General features: G+C 41.9%; 2 protein-coding genes across 5 annotated transcripts in view; one reads left to right on the top strand and one right to left on the bottom strand.

The window, feature by feature from the left end:
- The first annotated feature begins 202 nt into the window (after nt 1-202).
- LOC139435948 (THAP domain-containing protein 6-like) lies at nt 203-3,757 on the top strand. Of its 3 annotated transcripts, XR_011645152.1 has the most exons (6): nt 203-543; nt 820-1,012; nt 1,441-1,548; nt 1,863-2,101; nt 2,186-2,312; nt 2,395-3,757. XR_011645152.1 is itself a non-coding variant. In XM_071207044.1 (4 exons), exons 1-4 carry the CDS (start codon nt 464-466, stop codon nt 2,058-2,060), a joined length of 579 nt encoding a protein of 192 aa, XP_071063145.1. In that variant the 5' UTR covers nt 203-463; the 3' UTR covers nt 2,061-2,166. The 3 variants fall into 3 exon arrangements, 1 of the variants encoding a protein (XP_071063145.1); XR_011645153.1 differs by lacking the exon at nt 1,863-2,101; XM_071207044.1 differs by lacking the exons at nt 2,186-2,312; nt 2,395-3,757 and having other exon boundaries at nt 1,863-2,166.
- Nucleotides 3,758-10,014: 6,257 nt separating this feature from the next.
- The window catches only part of LOC117466813 (fibronectin-like), a 53,809-nt gene continuing 45,829 nt past the window's right edge, over nt 10,015-17,994 (bottom strand). For both annotated transcript variants that reach the window (XM_071207052.1, XM_071207053.1), the window contains 11 exons: nt 17,447-17,638; nt 17,271-17,360; nt 16,354-16,465; nt 16,034-16,253; nt 15,626-15,796; nt 15,395-15,533; nt 13,862-14,029; nt 12,799-12,924; nt 11,769-11,875; nt 11,554-11,673; nt 10,015-11,181 (listed from right to left, as the gene is read on the bottom strand). In XM_071207052.1, coding sequence (XP_071063153.1) covers nt 11,113-11,181; nt 11,554-11,673; nt 11,769-11,875; nt 12,799-12,924; nt 13,862-14,029; nt 15,395-15,533; nt 15,626-15,796; nt 16,034-16,253; nt 16,354-16,465; nt 17,271-17,360; nt 17,447-17,638 — 1,514 coding nt within the window. In that variant the 3' untranslated portion in view covers nt 10,015-11,112. The remainder of the gene's footprint in view (nt 11,182-11,553; nt 11,674-11,768; nt 11,876-12,798; nt 12,925-13,861; nt 14,030-15,394; nt 15,534-15,625; nt 15,797-16,033; nt 16,254-16,353; nt 16,466-17,270; nt 17,361-17,446; nt 17,639-17,994) is intronic.

Genomic DNA, 17,994 nt, shown 5'->3' with positions numbered 1-17,994 from the left:
AGAATGTGTTATTGAAGCCGTAAAATAAAAAAATAAAATATTTGTGTGCTTTAGTTAGTAAATTAAAAGTTGTTCAAGAACAATTTCATGTAATTTTGTTCTGAAGGGAGAACCGATTGACCGGAAATCTCTGTAATAGAATGGCGAAGTCCCTCCCCTTCCGGTGAAATGACCCGGAAGTCCCTCAGTGGCAGCCATGATAAGCATAGATGATAAGTGCCGTTCCAATTCTCTAAGGCCCATTCCCAAACATCCCCCTACACCCTACCCCTCCGTTTGCGCGTTCACGCGGAGGGTCCGCCATATTGAGGGCTGTTCCAAAGCAACGAGTGTGGAGGGGGAGTGGGCCATAGACATATAAAGAGTAGACGCCGCATTGGCTGCTGGGGCGCAAGAAATACGGCCGCCATCTTGGACCGGTCATCCTACAGACATTCTACCCATAGACAGCAGAGGTTTCAAGATGCCAGAGCACTGTGCAGCATATTGCTGTGCAAATCGGCGGACGATTGCGAACAGGGGTCGGGGGATTACTTTTCACAAGTAAGATTCAACATTATAATTGGTTGTATTTTGTAAATAGAATATTATTGTACTGTATTGATGTCCGCCAGCGAAATCGTAGCCAGCAAACATTATGTTCATGGCCAACTGAGACTTTATAAATCGCTGCTGTAACAAGTGAATGTCCCCGTTGTGGGATGAATACAGTAAAATCTAATCTAATCTATCTAGGAAGAAGAAGGAAGAAAATAAGCTTGACCTCCTTCTTAAAATGTTTTTGTGTTGACTCTCAAATCTCCCGATTTTATTTTGAAGGTTTCCCAAAGACAAAGATATGAGAAAGAAGTGGGAAGTTGCTTTGAGGAGGGAAGGGTTCACTGCAAGCGAGTCATCCGTGATTTGCAGTGAGCATTGTAAGCAGGACGAGTTTGACAGGACAGGACAGATTGTCCGACTCAGAGATGGTGTTATTCCCTCCATCTTCAGCTTCCCGGTTCACCTCCAAAGAGTAGGTGTATCATCATACGGTTATTAGCATTCATGAATGTAAATATTCTATTATCAATAACAGGGCAGGGTGACGTGTGTGACGTGTGTGTGTGTGTGTGTGTGTGTGTGTGTGTGATGTGTGTGTGTGTGTGTGTGTGTGTGTGTGTGTGTGTGTGTGTGTGTGTGTGTGTGTGTGTGTGTGTGTGTGTGTGTGTGTGTGTGTGTGTGTGTGTGTGTGTGTGTGTGTGTGTGTGTGTGTGTGTGTGGGTGTGTGTGTGTGTGTGTGTGTGTGTGTGTGTGTGTGTGTGTGTGTGTGTGTGTGTGTGTGTGTGTGTGTGTGTGTGTGTGTGTGTGTGTGTGTGTGTGTGTGTGTGTGTGTGTGTGTGTGTGTGTGTGTGTGTGTGTGTGTGTGTGTGTGTGTGTGTGTGTTGTGCTTTTTCATTTTAGCCAGAAAAGGGCAGGACTACGTCTACTTCCAGAAAAGCTGAAGAGAGCCTGTCTGTGGCCCCTCAGGACGACCCAGAAGCTTCACACTCACAACCTCAGCCTAATGATGTGAGTATTTCTATTTTCAATATCATAATGGTCTTAGACAAAGTCAAATCTCATCTCTCTTGTTTGCTGCCACTCATATTAAACACACTCACAAATAAACACATACACACACAATTGAAGACATGTTGAACATGCATTCCTGGCACACACACACACACACACACACACACACACACACACACACACACGCATGATGCTGGCAGTGGCTTTGACAGGTGATGACTATAAGAAAGAATGTGGGCCATACTCTAGTTGTGTCAAAGTGTTGTGTGTGAAGTGAAACATCACTCAAACCATGTTCATCCCTCTTATAGGATCATAGCTATGTCTCGCCTGCTTCTCCTACTGCTCTTAAGGCCAGACTCAATGAAGCTTTAGCAAGAGTGGAGAGTCTCGAGCGAGAGAGGAAGAATGCCATGGCTAGAGAAAAGAGGGCAGAGACCACAGTGAGGACTCTTTTGGGGGATTTGAGGGAAAAGAACCTCATTAATGAAGAACTCAAAGAGGCTTGATTTCTACTCAGGGAAGATGAAAGTAGCACTTTGAGATTCATGTACATCTTACTCTTACACTCTTTATTAAACTCCTTTGTTATTATATGAAGGGGACTTATTAATTTTTTCTCATACAATTTCAGATCTTCAAATAGACTTGAAGGCAAAGCAGGGCCATGAGTACTCCAAGGACCACAGAGAATGTGCCCTCACACTCCATCTACATGGTCCAAAGGCATACAAATACCTCAGAGAGACTACAACAAAAAGGTAGTCTTAATGTTGTTCAATTTCATTTTTGGAAATTACGGTTGCAAGTACGTTAAATAGCTACTTCTCAATTTTTTTACAGGTGGCTGTGTTCGGTGGATGGCAAGCCTGGCCTGAACAAGATGATGCTGGATATGCTGGAGAGAAGATGCCAGGACGACCAGGCTAAATATGGATGTGTTTCACTCATGTTGGATGACATGGCCATCAGAAAACATGTGCAATATAATCCACATAACCAGTCAATGTCTGCTTTTGTAGACATGGGTGATGGAAACAATGAGACCGATGCTGCTACTGAGGCTCTTGTGTTCATGGTGGTTGGCCTACACGGACATTGGAAGGCTCCCATTGCATATTACCTGACGAAGTCTTTGTCACCTGAAACACAAAGGGTCCTAATCTAAATCTAAAATCTAATCTATCTAGGAAGAAGAAGGAAGAAAATAAGCTTGACCTCCTTCTTAAAATGTTTTTGTGTTGACTCTCAAATCTCCCGTTTTTATTTTGATGGTTTCCCAAAGACAAAGATATGAGAAAGAGGTTCTCAGTCATGCTTTGGAGGAGCCGCATGCACGGGGCATTCGGGTGTCATGAGCAACTTTGTGTATATATGGTTTGGGCGGGGTGGTGTCATGTTCTTGTGTTTAACTTGAACATTTACATTTTTTATATAGATGTAGAAGTACATTTTCATTTTTTATGACATAGATATTCATTTTTACTGATATATAACTTCTGTCTATGTATAATGTATTATTGTTTCTTCATTTTTCAACTTATTAAAATAGCTGAGTATAGGCCTACACAATATGCTTCTCTATCATATATAGACCATTAGTGTTTTTTTATGTGTGTGTGTGTATATATTATATATCGTGTGTCTTTTGCAAAATACCTATCATACATAACATAGGCTATCAAATACCAGAATATTCTATTGCTGTTAAGCCCTATGAATATTAAAATACGCCGAATCATGTGTCCGGTATCATGCCTACATATATGACGTTTGCAGAAACCCCCCCCCCCCGTGAAAATCAGTTTTGTATTCAGCGAGTTATGATTGATAAAATGCGCTGACACTTCATTGCGCCTGCCAGACAGATTACACTGAGTGGAGCGGGTGACCGGTCCAAGATGGCGGCCCCACGGCTCGTCAGCGCCAATAGGCAGCAGCGGTCGATGCGGCGTCTACTCTTTATGTCTATGGAGTGGGCTATCAAGCCCTCAAACAGCGAATCTGCAGCGGTGCTGACTTGAGACCGGTCTCTACCTGACCGGAGTCACGCTGTGTGTGTCCGTCAGGAAACACGCTGTTTACAAGTAGTTCCAGCAAACATCCACTGATAAATTGCGATGTTAACAAGCTCATGATAACCTCATGTTTTTTAGTCTAGAAAAAGGTAAATGTGTGCATTCTATTATAAAGTTGTGTATATTTACAGACCGTTACAAAAACTAAGAAGCTTATAAACATCAGGTTTAAAACTAAAAGAGCTTTGAAACACAATGAAAGATGTTTGGAGTTTTATTTGAGTTATTCATTTACATGTTTTGTCTAAGAGAAGCTGATTTGAAACCGTTGTTACATACAGTTACGGCATTTCCTGTTTCTGCCGGAGAAAGGGGAGGCCGTCCCAAAGCTTGCTGCTATAGAGGCTTCTCAATTCTTAAATGTCCCCTCCTCGACTCCCCTCCTCGAGACTTAGTCCCGCCCACAGGAGATGCGAGCGGAGGACCGAGGAGGGGAACCGAGGAGAGAGGAGGGGAAGAACTCCTCTCCTCTGAGCGGTCATATTAAAGCGACGTCCGTTCATTATTACGTGGCAACAGCTGCATCAGCTGTCGAGTGTTTTGTCATATTTTATAATCTCTGTTAGATCAGCTGAACATTGTTCCCCCACATATTTACTTTGAATTCATTGAGAGTGCGGTATAATGAGACAATAACAGGCTACAGATGCGGACACACACACACAAATATATTTATATAAATATATGCAATTTAAAGTATGAGAGCACTCTCATAATAACGTAACACAGTCAGAGACTGGATATATCCCCCCCCTCTCTCTCTGGTCGCTGAAATGGGGAATTGAAATTACGGGCCAAAAGTTGTATTTGCAAGTATTAAAAGTAAGCAGAGGACACCAAACCAACTGAGACCTGTCTGTCCGCCGCATCTGCGCACTGTACAACACACACCTACACACTGTACCACACACATACACCTACACACTGTACCACACACACCTACACTGTACCACACACACCTACACACTGTACCACACACACACCTACACACTGTACAACACGCACCGACACTGTACCACACACACCTATAGCTCCTAAAGCATAATCAAGTTACAGCCGTTGTGTATTTTATTATGTGATGCACTAAATGGTCTTAGAAAAATATCGACTCTTTGTAGATATCTACTAAACCAGTGGTTCCCAAACTTTTTGTGCCCAAGGCACACCAAAGGACAAGTAAAAATCTCAAGGCACACCTATTGTGCAAAATAGCCCTTATAAGTTATAAGGGCTATTTTAACACGTGTTATAAGTTATAACACGTGTTATCTCTCATATCATGTAAAATATCTGTAGATGTGCATAATTATTTACTAATGCCAAATAAAATGTGACAAAGACAACTATATTACTCATGAAATATTTATTAACGAAATATTTCAGAAATTAATTTGAAACGTTATCAAAATTAGGCTTCATCAAAGCAGCAACACACTAATTTAAACCAGACAGGTCACAACATTAAAAATGAGACAAAGGAAATTCAGCACAGAGAACTGTCAATGCAAGGAAGCTGCATTGTCCATGGTCCTGAACTACAAATTATAAATGTAACATTTCAGCAGAGATGGGGTCGTTACTAAAAAAAAAGTAATATATTACATATTACTTAAAAAAAAAAAGTAATATATTACACTACTTCGTTACTCTCTACATAAAGTAACTCGTTACTTTACTCGTTTTCCTATCTGACCGTGGCTGTCCTCTGTCTCCTACTATCTGTATATTTTTGCGCAGTCTATCTCTGCTCACGCTGTTGCGTCGGCGTGTTCTCCTGCGTGTTGGCCATGTGTTGCACTGGAACCAGACACCGCAAAGACTTCAGCCGAGCACGTACGAACTGCGCATGCGTGAGTGGCAATAACTCTCCTTACCAGCAGGCGGCGGTAGTGTGTATTCGTCATTCAAAACAGGCAACAACCGGAAGACAGAGAAGAAGAACAGACTGTGATATAAACAAACAACAAATAGCGTGTGCGGTAGCTCCACCTTAGCATGTGTTCTTTCCAGGGGGGTATACTGCGAAGCAGGATTTTCGCTTAACCGGCTAAATTCAGGGAAAACTCCGGCTTTCCGGTCATCCGAAGCTGGTTCTCTTTTTAGCAGGCTAGATCTCCATGGTAATATATGCTAAGCAGCTAACCTGGTCGGGACCAGGTTAGGTTGCAGGCTAAGAGCTCAACTCAGTGAAAGCACCGCCTGCTGACCAATCAGAGCTCAGTGTGCGGAGTTTAAAGTGATCAAGTCATATTACAGGAGAAAGGAAATACAGAAAAACTGCCGTCGCAGGAAAGACGGAAGGCAAAAATCACCGACTGTGTGAACGTGAACATGAATAGAATATCACCTCCATCTTCAGAGCAATCTGACTATTATAACATTAGCGTTAAGAAAGCTTACTTAAATATCGGCCACAACATAAGTAACCGGATCAGAGTACATTAAGTACAGTCCGCGGCATATCACTTCATAATGTATCATATATCTCCTTATCTGAGTCAGCTGAGCCGTATCTGGCCGTGCAACACTCACAGTGTCACATACTGTATGCAGAAGTATTATTTTAAGCAACACATAAGTTGACGAAACACTCGAGACAAATGTAATTAAAGTCAGATCGTGTTTTAGACGGGGCAGTGATATCATAAACCTGTTAATGTACGCATTCAAACACTTTTTCTTTTTCCAGCTGTATTCACCTTGCAGGTGCAGCTCTGTGGCTTTTATCCTGGATAAAGTGTTTAAGTCATGGATGTTTAAAGTTTAACTTCTTCATTTTTGACTAGTATTAACGTTCACTTTTCATTCAGGAAGTATGACGCTGCGCTGTCAGTGCGCTTCTCCATGTTTGTGATTGGTCGAATGCTCCAGATACCACCCCTTTCATGTGAACGCGCACCTAACTAGATAGGACACGGCTGGCTTGAGCGATCCACTTGATAACCAGCGTCGTAGTACAGTTTAGCGAGAGCGCGTATGTTTTGGATTAGGCCAACCGGCTAACTCAAACATATCCAGGTTAGGTTGAACCAGGTTCGTAGTATAGGCCCCTGGTTCAGGTTCAGGTTTGACGTGGTGTTTACAGCAGTGGATAACAGCTTCTGGCCTGGACACAGTTTGCGCCTCACCGTCACATTCCTGTCTATTCTTCGGATGAACTCAAAATAATGGGCATACCTCCACCCCTCGAGAGTTATCGCTGACTCAGCCATGTGTATGCAGCACTGCACGTGGAGATGTGGACGCGCAAGTCGCGCAGATTACGTACATATAAACCTACAAAGTACTGATATAGTAAATTAAAAAATAATTATATTTGGGTAGTTGTATAATTGCAATAATAACGTATGGTTGTCACAAAATCCCACGGCACACCCGGACTTGCCCCACGGCAGTGGGAACCACTGTACTAAACTAAAGCAAATAAAGAGAGTAGGTCTGTCATACTGAGTGATATATATTTTACACACTGCTCTGCTTTCTGCACGGGCCTCACAGCTGTTCTCACTGTAAACATCGCGTTGCGATGAGAGCAGTTTCTAAAATAATATCCAGGGGATGCATGCAGAGCTGTCATTGGCTGAGATAAGTCCGGCCGTGCGTCACGCCTCCACCGTTCCCGGAAATGCATCCGCGGAGGAGCCGTGGAGGAACCATCAGTGTATCCTCGGTTATAGCTCCTCCAGAGAGCCTCCTCGACGCTCGATCCTCGGTCCTCGGTGTGCATTTAGAGAAATGAGACGTCCTTCAAAATGGCGCTGAAATTAATTTCCGGGTCACTACCGGAGGACCGAGGAGTCGAGGAGTTGAGGAGGGGAAATTTGAGTATTGAGAAGCCTCTTATGTTTACTCCCTCCATCTGAAAGGAGGGAGCCTCGTTGAGCTGTGAGTGTGGCTACAGACGGAGTTCACTCCATCAAGGAGGGGTAGGGTCGAGGGAGTGGTTTGGGATTGGGCCTTAATGAAAGGAAAGCAGGGTTGCGTTTCGATAATCCAAAAATCAGCTCCTAAATTGTGCTCCTAAATTCTAACCCTATCTCCTATTCCTTGACCTCTGAGTGAAACATCACGGGGTTAAGGGATAGTGGATAGGAGAATTCAAAAGGACTTAGGAGAAGAGACTGCGGTACTTTAGAGAATCCAACTGCACTTTCACTATCTGACGTGTTTATGATGCGCCAGCGGACGTCATGAATGTGCGTCTGCTGCTGTGGGCAAACTATGGAAACTACAGTTTTCTATACAGCGGACTACAACATGGATGTTCAATAAGAACCACGGACTACTGTAAACTCATCTAGAGACTCTGCACCGTGCTCTGATGCTGCTGCTTTGCTTTATGAACGTGGACAACAGAGAAACATATTCTTCATGCCCAAAGTTGGAATTGAAATAAAAAAGGAAAGTGAAACGTATGCTCCTCACCCTCTCCCTCCGGTCCACATTAATACAAATGATCCCAATACTTATGATTGTATGAACTATGAAAAGATCTTAAAATCAATACAAATGTATTTATTATAAACGTTAGTCCTTAACATCTATCACTGTGTATATCACCATTCAAACATCTTTTAAAAGTTGAACAAACTCCACACAGCTCAGTAAAGACTGTGAAATGTTGACTTTATTTGATCATTTCAGTAAAAACTAACGTTCATATTTCTCTCTTTGATTATAATACTGATGAACGTTCAAAACAAAGCACTTTGGCAACTTACCACCTATGTTTTAAAATGCTTAATAAGCACCGTAACTTTCATGATATCATTTCTCGGTCATAATCGGTTGTTTCCGTGAACGGCCGACTGTTGTGTGACGGCAAATGCTGCGGCTGCAATGCATTGTGGGGCAGCATTTTCTCCTCTCCTTTCGGTAAGGGAGGTCCAGTGGTTCCTAAGCTAAAGGAGGTTATAAAGTAAGTTTGAAACCTCCTTTCCTTTCATTTAGAGAATTGAAACGGCACTTATCATGGCTGCCACTGAGGGACTTCCGGGTCATTTCACTTGGTTAGGAAGGTTCCTAAACTAAATGGATTATCGGAACGCACCAGGCCGGAAGTAGATGGGCGTGACTTCGCCACTCTATAAGGTCCCATGGACCGGAAGTAGATGGGCGTGACTTCGCCACCGTGGGGTTCTTTCTTTTCCGAATAAAAGCGCACCCCTTCAACGCATAGATGTATACGGCTCCTACACACGGTGGCGTGCGTTGCCGCTTCAACGCTTCTGCCCATTCACTTTGAATGGGGTGACGTCACGATTCGCCAAACTGCATTGTGGGAGCAAAGCGTAGCTTCTCTCGCGGTGCTCGCTGCAAAAGTAGAGCAATGTTCTACTTTTGCCACCTCGACGGAGGCGTCAGCCAATCAAATCCCTTGTATGCAAATCGGACAGTACAAGCACTAGCCAATCAAACCGCGTGTATGTTGGGAGAGCCAGACCGCAGTTATTTCCCATATGTCAAAAAATGGAGGAGAAAATTATCGTGGCGGTAGGGAATCACCCGGTACTCTATGACCAGTCCCTCTTTACATACAGGGATACAAACCGGAGGAGCCAGGCATGGGGGGAGGTGGCAGAGACAGTGGGGGAAACTGGTAGGTTTTCGCTTGTTTGGGGAGTTTATATCCAGTGTATTTCGTTTGAATGGACAGCTAGCAAGCATAGACAGTATATTTAGCCAGCATGGATGTAGCATGAATGCTTTGCTTTGTATGTCCGGGGCGGGACATTCATGTGGTTGGTTGTTGCTCGTGTTGCTCGCGTTGACTCCCCAAGCTCAAGACACGCCCACCGCCAAGTGGCAACGCACCCCGCCGTGTGTAGGGGCGCGTTGCCGCTTCAACGCTTCTGCCCATTCACTTTGAATGGGGTGACTTCACGATTCGCCGAACTGCATTGTGGGAGCAAAGCGTAGCTTCTCTCGCGGTGCTCGCTGCAAAAGTAGAGCAATGTTCTACTTTTGCTGCCTCGACGGAGGCGTCAGCCAATCAAATCCCGCGTATGCAAATCTGACAGTACAAGCACTAGCCAATCAAACCGTGTGTATGTTGGGAGAAAATGATCGTGGCGGTAGGAAATCACCCGGTACTATATGACCAGTCCCTCTTTACATACAGGGATACAAACCGGAGGAGCCAGCCATTGGGGGAGGTGGCAGAGACAGTGGGTGAAACTGGTGGGTGTGTAGAACAACGTCTTCAACGTCTTATGTTTATTTTTTTACTCGGAAACGGACTGAAATCTTTTATTTATACATAATATAAACGAAATCATCATTTTATTGCGTCCTAAATCAAGCCCTGGTCCAAAAGCCTTAATATTAGTTTACCATACATTACCTGAAAACTACACATATCCCCGAACAAAAAACACAGACAAGATTTGGCTTGGGTTTTTTTCAGTTTATTAAAAAGATTCAGTCCACAGTAGTTCAGATTTTGGCACCAACAATATAAAAACAAGTTAAACAAAAATAAAGTGTACACCCTAAAAAAGCATTGAACAAAATGCCTGAATAAAAGGGATAAATAAAAGAATGAATTAAAAATAAACAAGAAATACAAACATTTATGTAATTAAAATGCATTTCACTTGGAAATAATGGTGAATTTTACAATATTGTTTTTGAAATTACAGTTTCACTTTTGGTCAGTCAGCTTTTGCTTCATTGATTTTATGGGTGCTACACCTTATGTACTTTCAAAATACCCACATCATGAATCACAGAATCACATCTAAATGGTGTGACTTCTCTGTGCTGTAATAATGGCAATGCTACGATTTTTTTCTAATACTAACTCAAAAGTAACAGTGCTTATCTCAGGCTTGTTGTTATGAATTTCTTGTTTTGTAAAACGAACTCAATGGGAATCAATGTATGGCTTTGGAAATCCTTTGCAATAAACCCACACTGCTGATTTGGAAATGTGTTTTACCTAATATCTTAACATTTCCTGAACATACAATAGTCATAGTGAGTCTCAAATGCATCATAAAAGCAACAAATGTGGCTACAGTTATTACCAGAGATCCTAATTCCATAAAACCAGGCACATTGTGTTTTCTCTTAATCAAAAGGGAAACTAATGATCATGGAATGTTTTGAAATACTGAAACATTTTCCAAAAGCAACATTTAATTGGGATGGGGTAGGCAGGTTAGGGGTGATAAAGCAGCAGGTGTTGTGCTCTAGCAAAGTGAGGAAGACATTTGATTAGATAACGAAATTCTTGATTCTGCTGAAGAAGTTAAAAACCAACATGAAAAGTTGGACGGATCTTTGAAAAGGCACAGAGGGTGGTGTAGTAAAGTCTTTTAAAAAGGCACTCAAATTTGGTGCGGGGGAAACCTTTAAGGTACAGATCAGATGGAAATGTCTTCTTCAAATGAAAACAGGTGGAGGCTTCCTTCTTGAAGTGGTAGTGACGCTGTAAGGAGTCTCACTTCCTCATCCTCCTTTTTTCATGCTCGCCTCTTCTCTAATCTGAGGGGGGGTTGGCGTCCGCGTACAGCTCTGGTCTCAAACATTCAATCGGACAATGGATGTTCTGGAGAGCAGAGAAGGGCAGGACAAAAACAGAAGAAATGTTGTAATTTATTAGCTTTGACTGGATTTATAGCAACAAATAAGTGATTACCAAAAGTATGCTGCATTTAATACTATACATAATTGTGGGTAATTATTGGAAATTAATTGAAAAAGAGTACTGTGCGACAACTTTATTTAACTTATGTTCTTCTACCAGTTTTTCTTGAATTTAATTGATCACTGGAAGTTGATGAAACAAAGTCTTATTCAACTCAAGTTTGAAGAGGAAGCAGTATTTCTTAATATCATTAGCAAATTATTAATAGTATTGTATTGATTTGTTTTATTCAGAGCAGAAAATCAGTATCAAAACTTATAGGGAGACACTCACCAGTTTGCGTAGAGCGTTTTCTCTGTACCGGTCGAAAACATCCGTATGAACAGGTTGAAGGAGGCCAGCGTCCACATCAGTGTGTGTTCCCGGCCTTCTGCAGTTCTCACAGCGCCAGCCCTGAAGAGATGGAGGGAGAGGTTCATTCAAATGCACTAACACATCATTTAGGGCATTGTGTTTTCCGTAAAGCACACAGATGCAATGTTACACACCTGTTGTCCTCCGTAGCAGGTGCAGGTACAGATGGCGTTCAGGTATTCCTTCTGCCACTGGTTTCCTACATGGTACATCTTCCCATCGTCATAACATGTCGACTCATCTGGAATGTAAAAGATTGTAAAAGTGAGAATAATTTCCAATATTACATGTCACTTGTTAGACGCTTTTATCCAAAGCGACTTACATACTCAATACTATGGACAATCCCCCACAGGAGCAATTTGGGGTGAAGTGGCTTGCCCAGGGACACAACGACATGCTGACTGCAGTAGGGTTTGAACCTGTGACCCCCTGATCCGAACACCAACGCTCAACCCACTGCACCACACGCCTCCAATATATTTCATATCAGAAATAAATGGCAATTGAATATCCATGAGGAATGAGTGTCAGAATCCAAAGATTGAAGAAAAAATATACTACATTTTACCACAATACCAGGAGCCTACTGACGTCTCAATGACTTTTAGTCATAGACTATAAATAGGAAGTGGAGGTAGTCACTGTGACGTCACGTATTGGTAGATATTGTTTTGAAGCCTCACTTTGGAATCTTTGATGTCACCATTTTAATCACAAGCGACCATAGAGGACGGAGCTAGAGAGGGATACGCATTGCTAAAGCTCTATCCTAAATGACAACGTGGCAACATAACATCTCAAGTTAACCTCACTGTAGAGCATCAGCATACCCTGATTCATCAGCTATTTTACTATAAATTGGACCATGATTTGCAAAATAATCATAGTGCTGTATTGTAGAACAGTTAAAACCAGTGAGTGAGGCCATAAACTCTTTAGGGAAATCTTTACTTAGGTAATAAATCAAGTGAAAAGTGGGGTCAACTTTCTCATAGACTTCTATTCAATCTTTTATTTGCAAACAGTGGAGTTGCTATCTGCTGGCCATTAGAAGTAATGCAGGTTAAAGGCACTTCTGCATTGGTTTCACTTTTCAGACTCAAAGGCTACGTCCACTTCTTGTATACAGTCCAAGGTCTACTTGAGGCCATCTTTACTTACGGGGTTCACATTTGAATTCTCCCTTGCCATTGCCCAGACAGGTGCAGCTCATCATGTGACCATTCTCAGCCTGGCGGTCCCACTTCTCGCCGATGCGGTAGTTGTTATTGTTGTCGTGACACCACTCTGAAAGAAAGAAGTAGTAACAAAGAACGATAGAAAAGATAAAGGGAGCGAGGAGCAAGGGAAGGAGAACAGAGATAGATCCAGATGCCGGAGCAGAATGAGAGCATGGAGGAAGGAGCGTGAAGTGGATATGTGAGAGAAGTTCATTAGTTAGTGTCGAGAGCCGCTTAACAAAAAATGTATTTCATACTGCAGACATAGATTCATACTGCAGATATAGATTTGCAGCATTTACAAAAAACAATTCACACAATTAAATTCACTGAGAAACAAGCATGGAAAACAATCAAAGCAGTTCATGTGTATTTCAAACAACAGGTGATGATATTATTACAAATTCACAGAGGCTTAGACCCATTGGGTCACCGGGGACTCACGCATACAGACAGTGAAATGACTTTGAACCTTTGGTGAATTAATGGTGATCTCAGTTTCTGGTATTGTCATGTTAGTTGTATGGACCATACAAAAAACCTGAGACCGACGCTGGCCAGTTAGCTTAGCTTAGCTTTCTGCTCTCTGTGATGTTTTCACAGTCTACAGAGGCAGAGCAGAGAGTCTAACATGGGCAGACCATAGACAGACTCATACAATGTAAAGACATGATCATCTTTATGAAGTTATGTATGAAAACATTTCTGAAATGATGCAACGCTATACGAAATGATAGTTTGCTAGTTACCATTGTTAAGGCTGCCCATGCCATCATTTTATTAATGCATGTTAATGCACATAGAACTGTAACATTCTATTGCTTTTAAATCATAGCTAAGGAATTTATAAAACATAAATTGTATTGATTGGTGTTCCATATCTCCAACAAATCTTTTGTTCCTCTTATAAATTCCTCTTGAGAAAATCACCTAGAATTATTTGGTTTGTAATTCCCTAGTGTTTTCAAAGCATGCTGGGATTATTTGGTTAATAAGCCACTCACTGGATGAATCACATCTAAAGTGGCCGCTGCCCAGCCCAATGCAGCGGCACCACAGCTTGAAGCCCGTCTCAGACATACGCTCCCACTCTGAGTCCACCTCGTGGTAGGTCTGTGTGAACATGTCGTAACACACGTCCCGGTTGGTGGCGACGGGGATGTCACCTGGAACTAAGAGTTGGAAGAAACAAATGTGGTTAGAAGAAAGCCAAATTATGTGGTATATGCAGGGTTGGGAGGGTTACTTTGTAAATGTAATCAGTTACTGATTACTGATTACATGGCTCTGAAAGTAATCCGAATACAGTTACAGTTACGTGTCTTTAAAAAGTAACGTAATCAGATTACTTTTAGATTACTTTTGGATTACTTTCTTTTTCCATCTAAAATGGGTATGTTTTGGTGAACAGGAGACACAAAAAGCAAAAGGAAACTGAACGTGTTTGTACTGTTTTAATGGCTTATCAAGAGCACAACTGAAACATAACATCTGAAACGATTTAACAACATAATACACTTGTTGGGGATGCAGCTTGGGATGTGAGGAGTGAGTGAGGGACACGGCTTAGAACGGGCGTGTCGCCTTCTGTCCTGCCAGTGTTGGCAGGACATGAATTAAAATGTCGAACTCGGACTTCATTTTAAGGACATCTCGGCCAGGGGTGTAGAGCTATATTTGTTTAAGCACCTAATCGGCAAAACAGGAGAGGAGAGTGTGTGCACCAGTCTGCCTTGATCTGTGAATTCATGTCTGTGACTCTCACGGTATCTGCTGCCCGCAGCTGTGTTATAGAAGGAAAACCTGCTTCACTTCATGACATCTCTGTAGCGCCAGGAGGCAGCGGGAGGGTTAACTCAGCCTCTGAGAAGACGAGCTCGCACCGCCTTTCGCACCGCCTTCACTGTGTTTACCTTCAGAAATAATCATTAGTAAGGCTAAAGAGCGACCGCAGGCTGATGTGTTTTAACCACACACACCTCTACACACACGCGATTTAAACGCAGACTTTTGTTCCTCCATGTTTCGTTGTTATTGTTTCAGAGCGAGCGGACCCGCGATTTTTTTTCAAACGCTTTTTTGGCCCATCTGCGGCGGTAATAGGTTTTGTGCGCTGTGATGATTCCGCTGTACCTTTAGTAATGAATATTAAATGTTGTGAGGAAATCTTTCCACCAATAATTCCAATAAGTAATCCAAAATGTATTCACTTCAGGTTTACGAAAGTAACTGTAATCAGATTACTCGTTTTTCAAATGTAACGCGAGCTGAATACAGTTACTTGATTTTTGTATTCTGATTACGTAACGCCGTTACATGTATTCCGTTACAACCCAACCCTGGGTATATGATAGATAATACACACAGGCACATAATAATAATAATAATAATAATAATAATAATATATTTGTGTGATATATTTGTGTAGATATTTGTATGACCTTTAAGACAATACACAGTATACAAGAAGGATTAAACACAAAATGTGCTTGAGTGTGGTGCAAGAGAATCTTTATTTTTAGTGTGGACTACTGTACCAGCATTGCCAACGGTAACGACTTCCTCCAAAACCTTCTCCTTAGCCCCGCCCCTCATGGCCTCTACAAGGACATTATAGGATGCTCCAGATGTCAATCCAATCAGAGTGGCGCTGTTTGAGGTGCCAGGAAGACGCATCTATAGGGGGACAGAGAAAGTTAATAAGTACTCCTTACTTTTCCTGCAGTAAGTGTGTGTGTGTGTGTGTGTGTGACTATATGTGTGTTTACCTGGAATGCTCCTTCCTCCGTGTGTGTGATAGGATTACAAGACACCTCGTACTCTGAAGTGTGAGGAATGCCAGACCAGGAGATAGTTGTGATAGTCTGTGCTTCTTGGGGTATCTCTGTTTCATTGTCAGGGAAACCAAACGCAAGACCTGGCAGGGGACCATCACTCACCTTCAGGATATAATGGACAGTACAAACTTAATGTGAGCTCAAAATATAACAAAAAAAACATACTAAAACTACTAACATTATGTACTACAGAACAGTGATTTAAGATCATCTGAGACTGAATCAAACTCAAGAATAGAAATCTAAACGATAGTGGATTATTGAAACATTTTCACAAAAGTATTTAAACATTATAATGATGACCATCAGTTTGCTACAGAAGATTCAAGTCTTACACACCTTGACCAAGGGAACTCTGTTTCCATCGGGGCCTGCTACAGGAATGTAGATCAGAGGCTCTCTGAGAGTGGGTCTCTGGCCTTCTCTAGGGCCGCTGAAGGGGCCATGGAGACCGTTGTTAGGGCCCAGGCTCTGGTACTCAGTGTAGATGTGCTGGCCCTGCTGGCCTGGTTGGTTCAGGCCACTAGTACCAGTGAAGTGAACCTGGTTGGTGTCAAAGCTGGACACAGAAAGAGGAAAGAATAAGAGCAGGAGATTCAAATGGGGAAAGAATACTTGTGTTTTGTTCCACATTTTGGTTTGATTATGCAGGTTCGTACATCTTGTCGTTGAAGGAGTCTGGAACATCCAGGATGTCAGCGGTGGGTCTGTGAGGGAGAGGCAGCAGGGGCAGCTCAGGGATGACCAGTAGATGGTGATCTGGAGCTGGTTCTGATTGGACAAGAGACATTGTTTCTGTTGGAAGCAAGCAGGGCAAAGGCAATGCACAGAACCACTTGCTTAACTTTTAGCATGTAAAAGAAGATGGCTGTGTTTCCACTCTTTTCCTGAAACAGACGGGAAACTAATTCACCTGCACACCTTTGATAAACAATAATATAATTCAAAACTTATAATAGGACAAAAACAAACAAGTGAGGATGCTAAGTCTAAAAATTAAGTCACAATCAATGTCAAGTGCTATATGCTGCAAGTCTACATCAGCATGTCAAAATTATAACTTTGTTCTTGTTAGTTTTACAATGTTTTTGCCAAGAGAAACAATAAGTGATGTAGTTATTGCTTAAATTGTGGATTTATTCAAAAACAAGTTTAATGGGGGAATACAAATTAAAGCGTCTTTAAGAGAAGTCATTACTTCATTACAACGATCATAACAAATAAGAATAATCTGACCATATTCTCTCCTCAAGCAACGATACGAAATTACTTCATCTAATTAGTGCATTTTTGGGACATTCCCTAAAAGTGGGTAGCATAAAAACAGCCCATAATAGTTTTATTAACACTTTTGCGGGGAATATTTAATAGCAGCTAGTTTATTATTCCACAGAACCAGTTAAATTATTTCAGAATATCATAAACAAAGCCGAATTTAGTTTAGTAGTTTTCCTTTTTCCAAGGTGACTGTCAAACTGCCTTTTGTTATTGGCATTATGTCTTAAATGTTTTAAATGCAGGATAAATCTTTACTTTAATGAAAAAGTAGGTCTGCAGGTGGATGGTGGGTACTTACGTGTTCTGGCTTTTCCCACAAGAGATGTGCTTCTCAGAGCATTCTGCAGAGCCACAATCTTAATGACATACTCTGTTCCTGGTTTCAGACCTGTGACCAAAATACACACGAGTTATGAATTTCTTTTATGACCGTATTTGCACTCGTGCTCTTTTTGTCTTCGTACAACACCTCACCATTGATGATGGCGTAGCTCTGTCCTGCGTGAGGTCTGGGGGTAACCTCTCGAGGCAGACCCCCGGCCTCCTCATAAGTCACGTAATATCCGGTTACCCCTGGACTGCGTGATGGCTGCCAGCTGAAGGAGATGCTGGTGGGATTCAGGGAGGTGAAGCGGATGCTGGTGGGCGGGATGACCACTGGTTTGGCTGGAAGAGACAGACAAGTTAGTTAATAATCAGAAAAACAGAACAGAAAACTACAAAAAAAGAAACAGAACTACATGTTATTTTGGCAATCTTAAGAACTTAATACTGAGACAGAAAGGCTAACAAACTGGCAATTAAGGGGGGGTTAAAAAACTATATTAAAAAAATGTAAACTGAAAATATATTGATGCCGGTTTGTGATATTTGTTCTAAAACTGGAAGCAGAACTGGAAGCAAGCTGCAATGAACAACATTTTGAATTAGGTTCAATTAAATAAATATTGATATTCATTCCTCATTAATGATTTTTCTGTTGTTATCAAGATTACAATATATATACACACATCAATATATAT

This window comes from Pseudochaenichthys georgianus, chromosome 21 (assembly GCF_902827115.2).
Source record: "Pseudochaenichthys georgianus chromosome 21, fPseGeo1.2, whole genome shotgun sequence".
Classification (NCBI taxonomy): Eukaryota; Metazoa; Chordata; class Actinopteri; order Perciformes; family Channichthyidae; genus Pseudochaenichthys; species Pseudochaenichthys georgianus.
The sequence above is the reverse complement of the archived record's forward strand: the minus strand, read 5'-3'. Positions and strand labels throughout refer to the sequence as shown.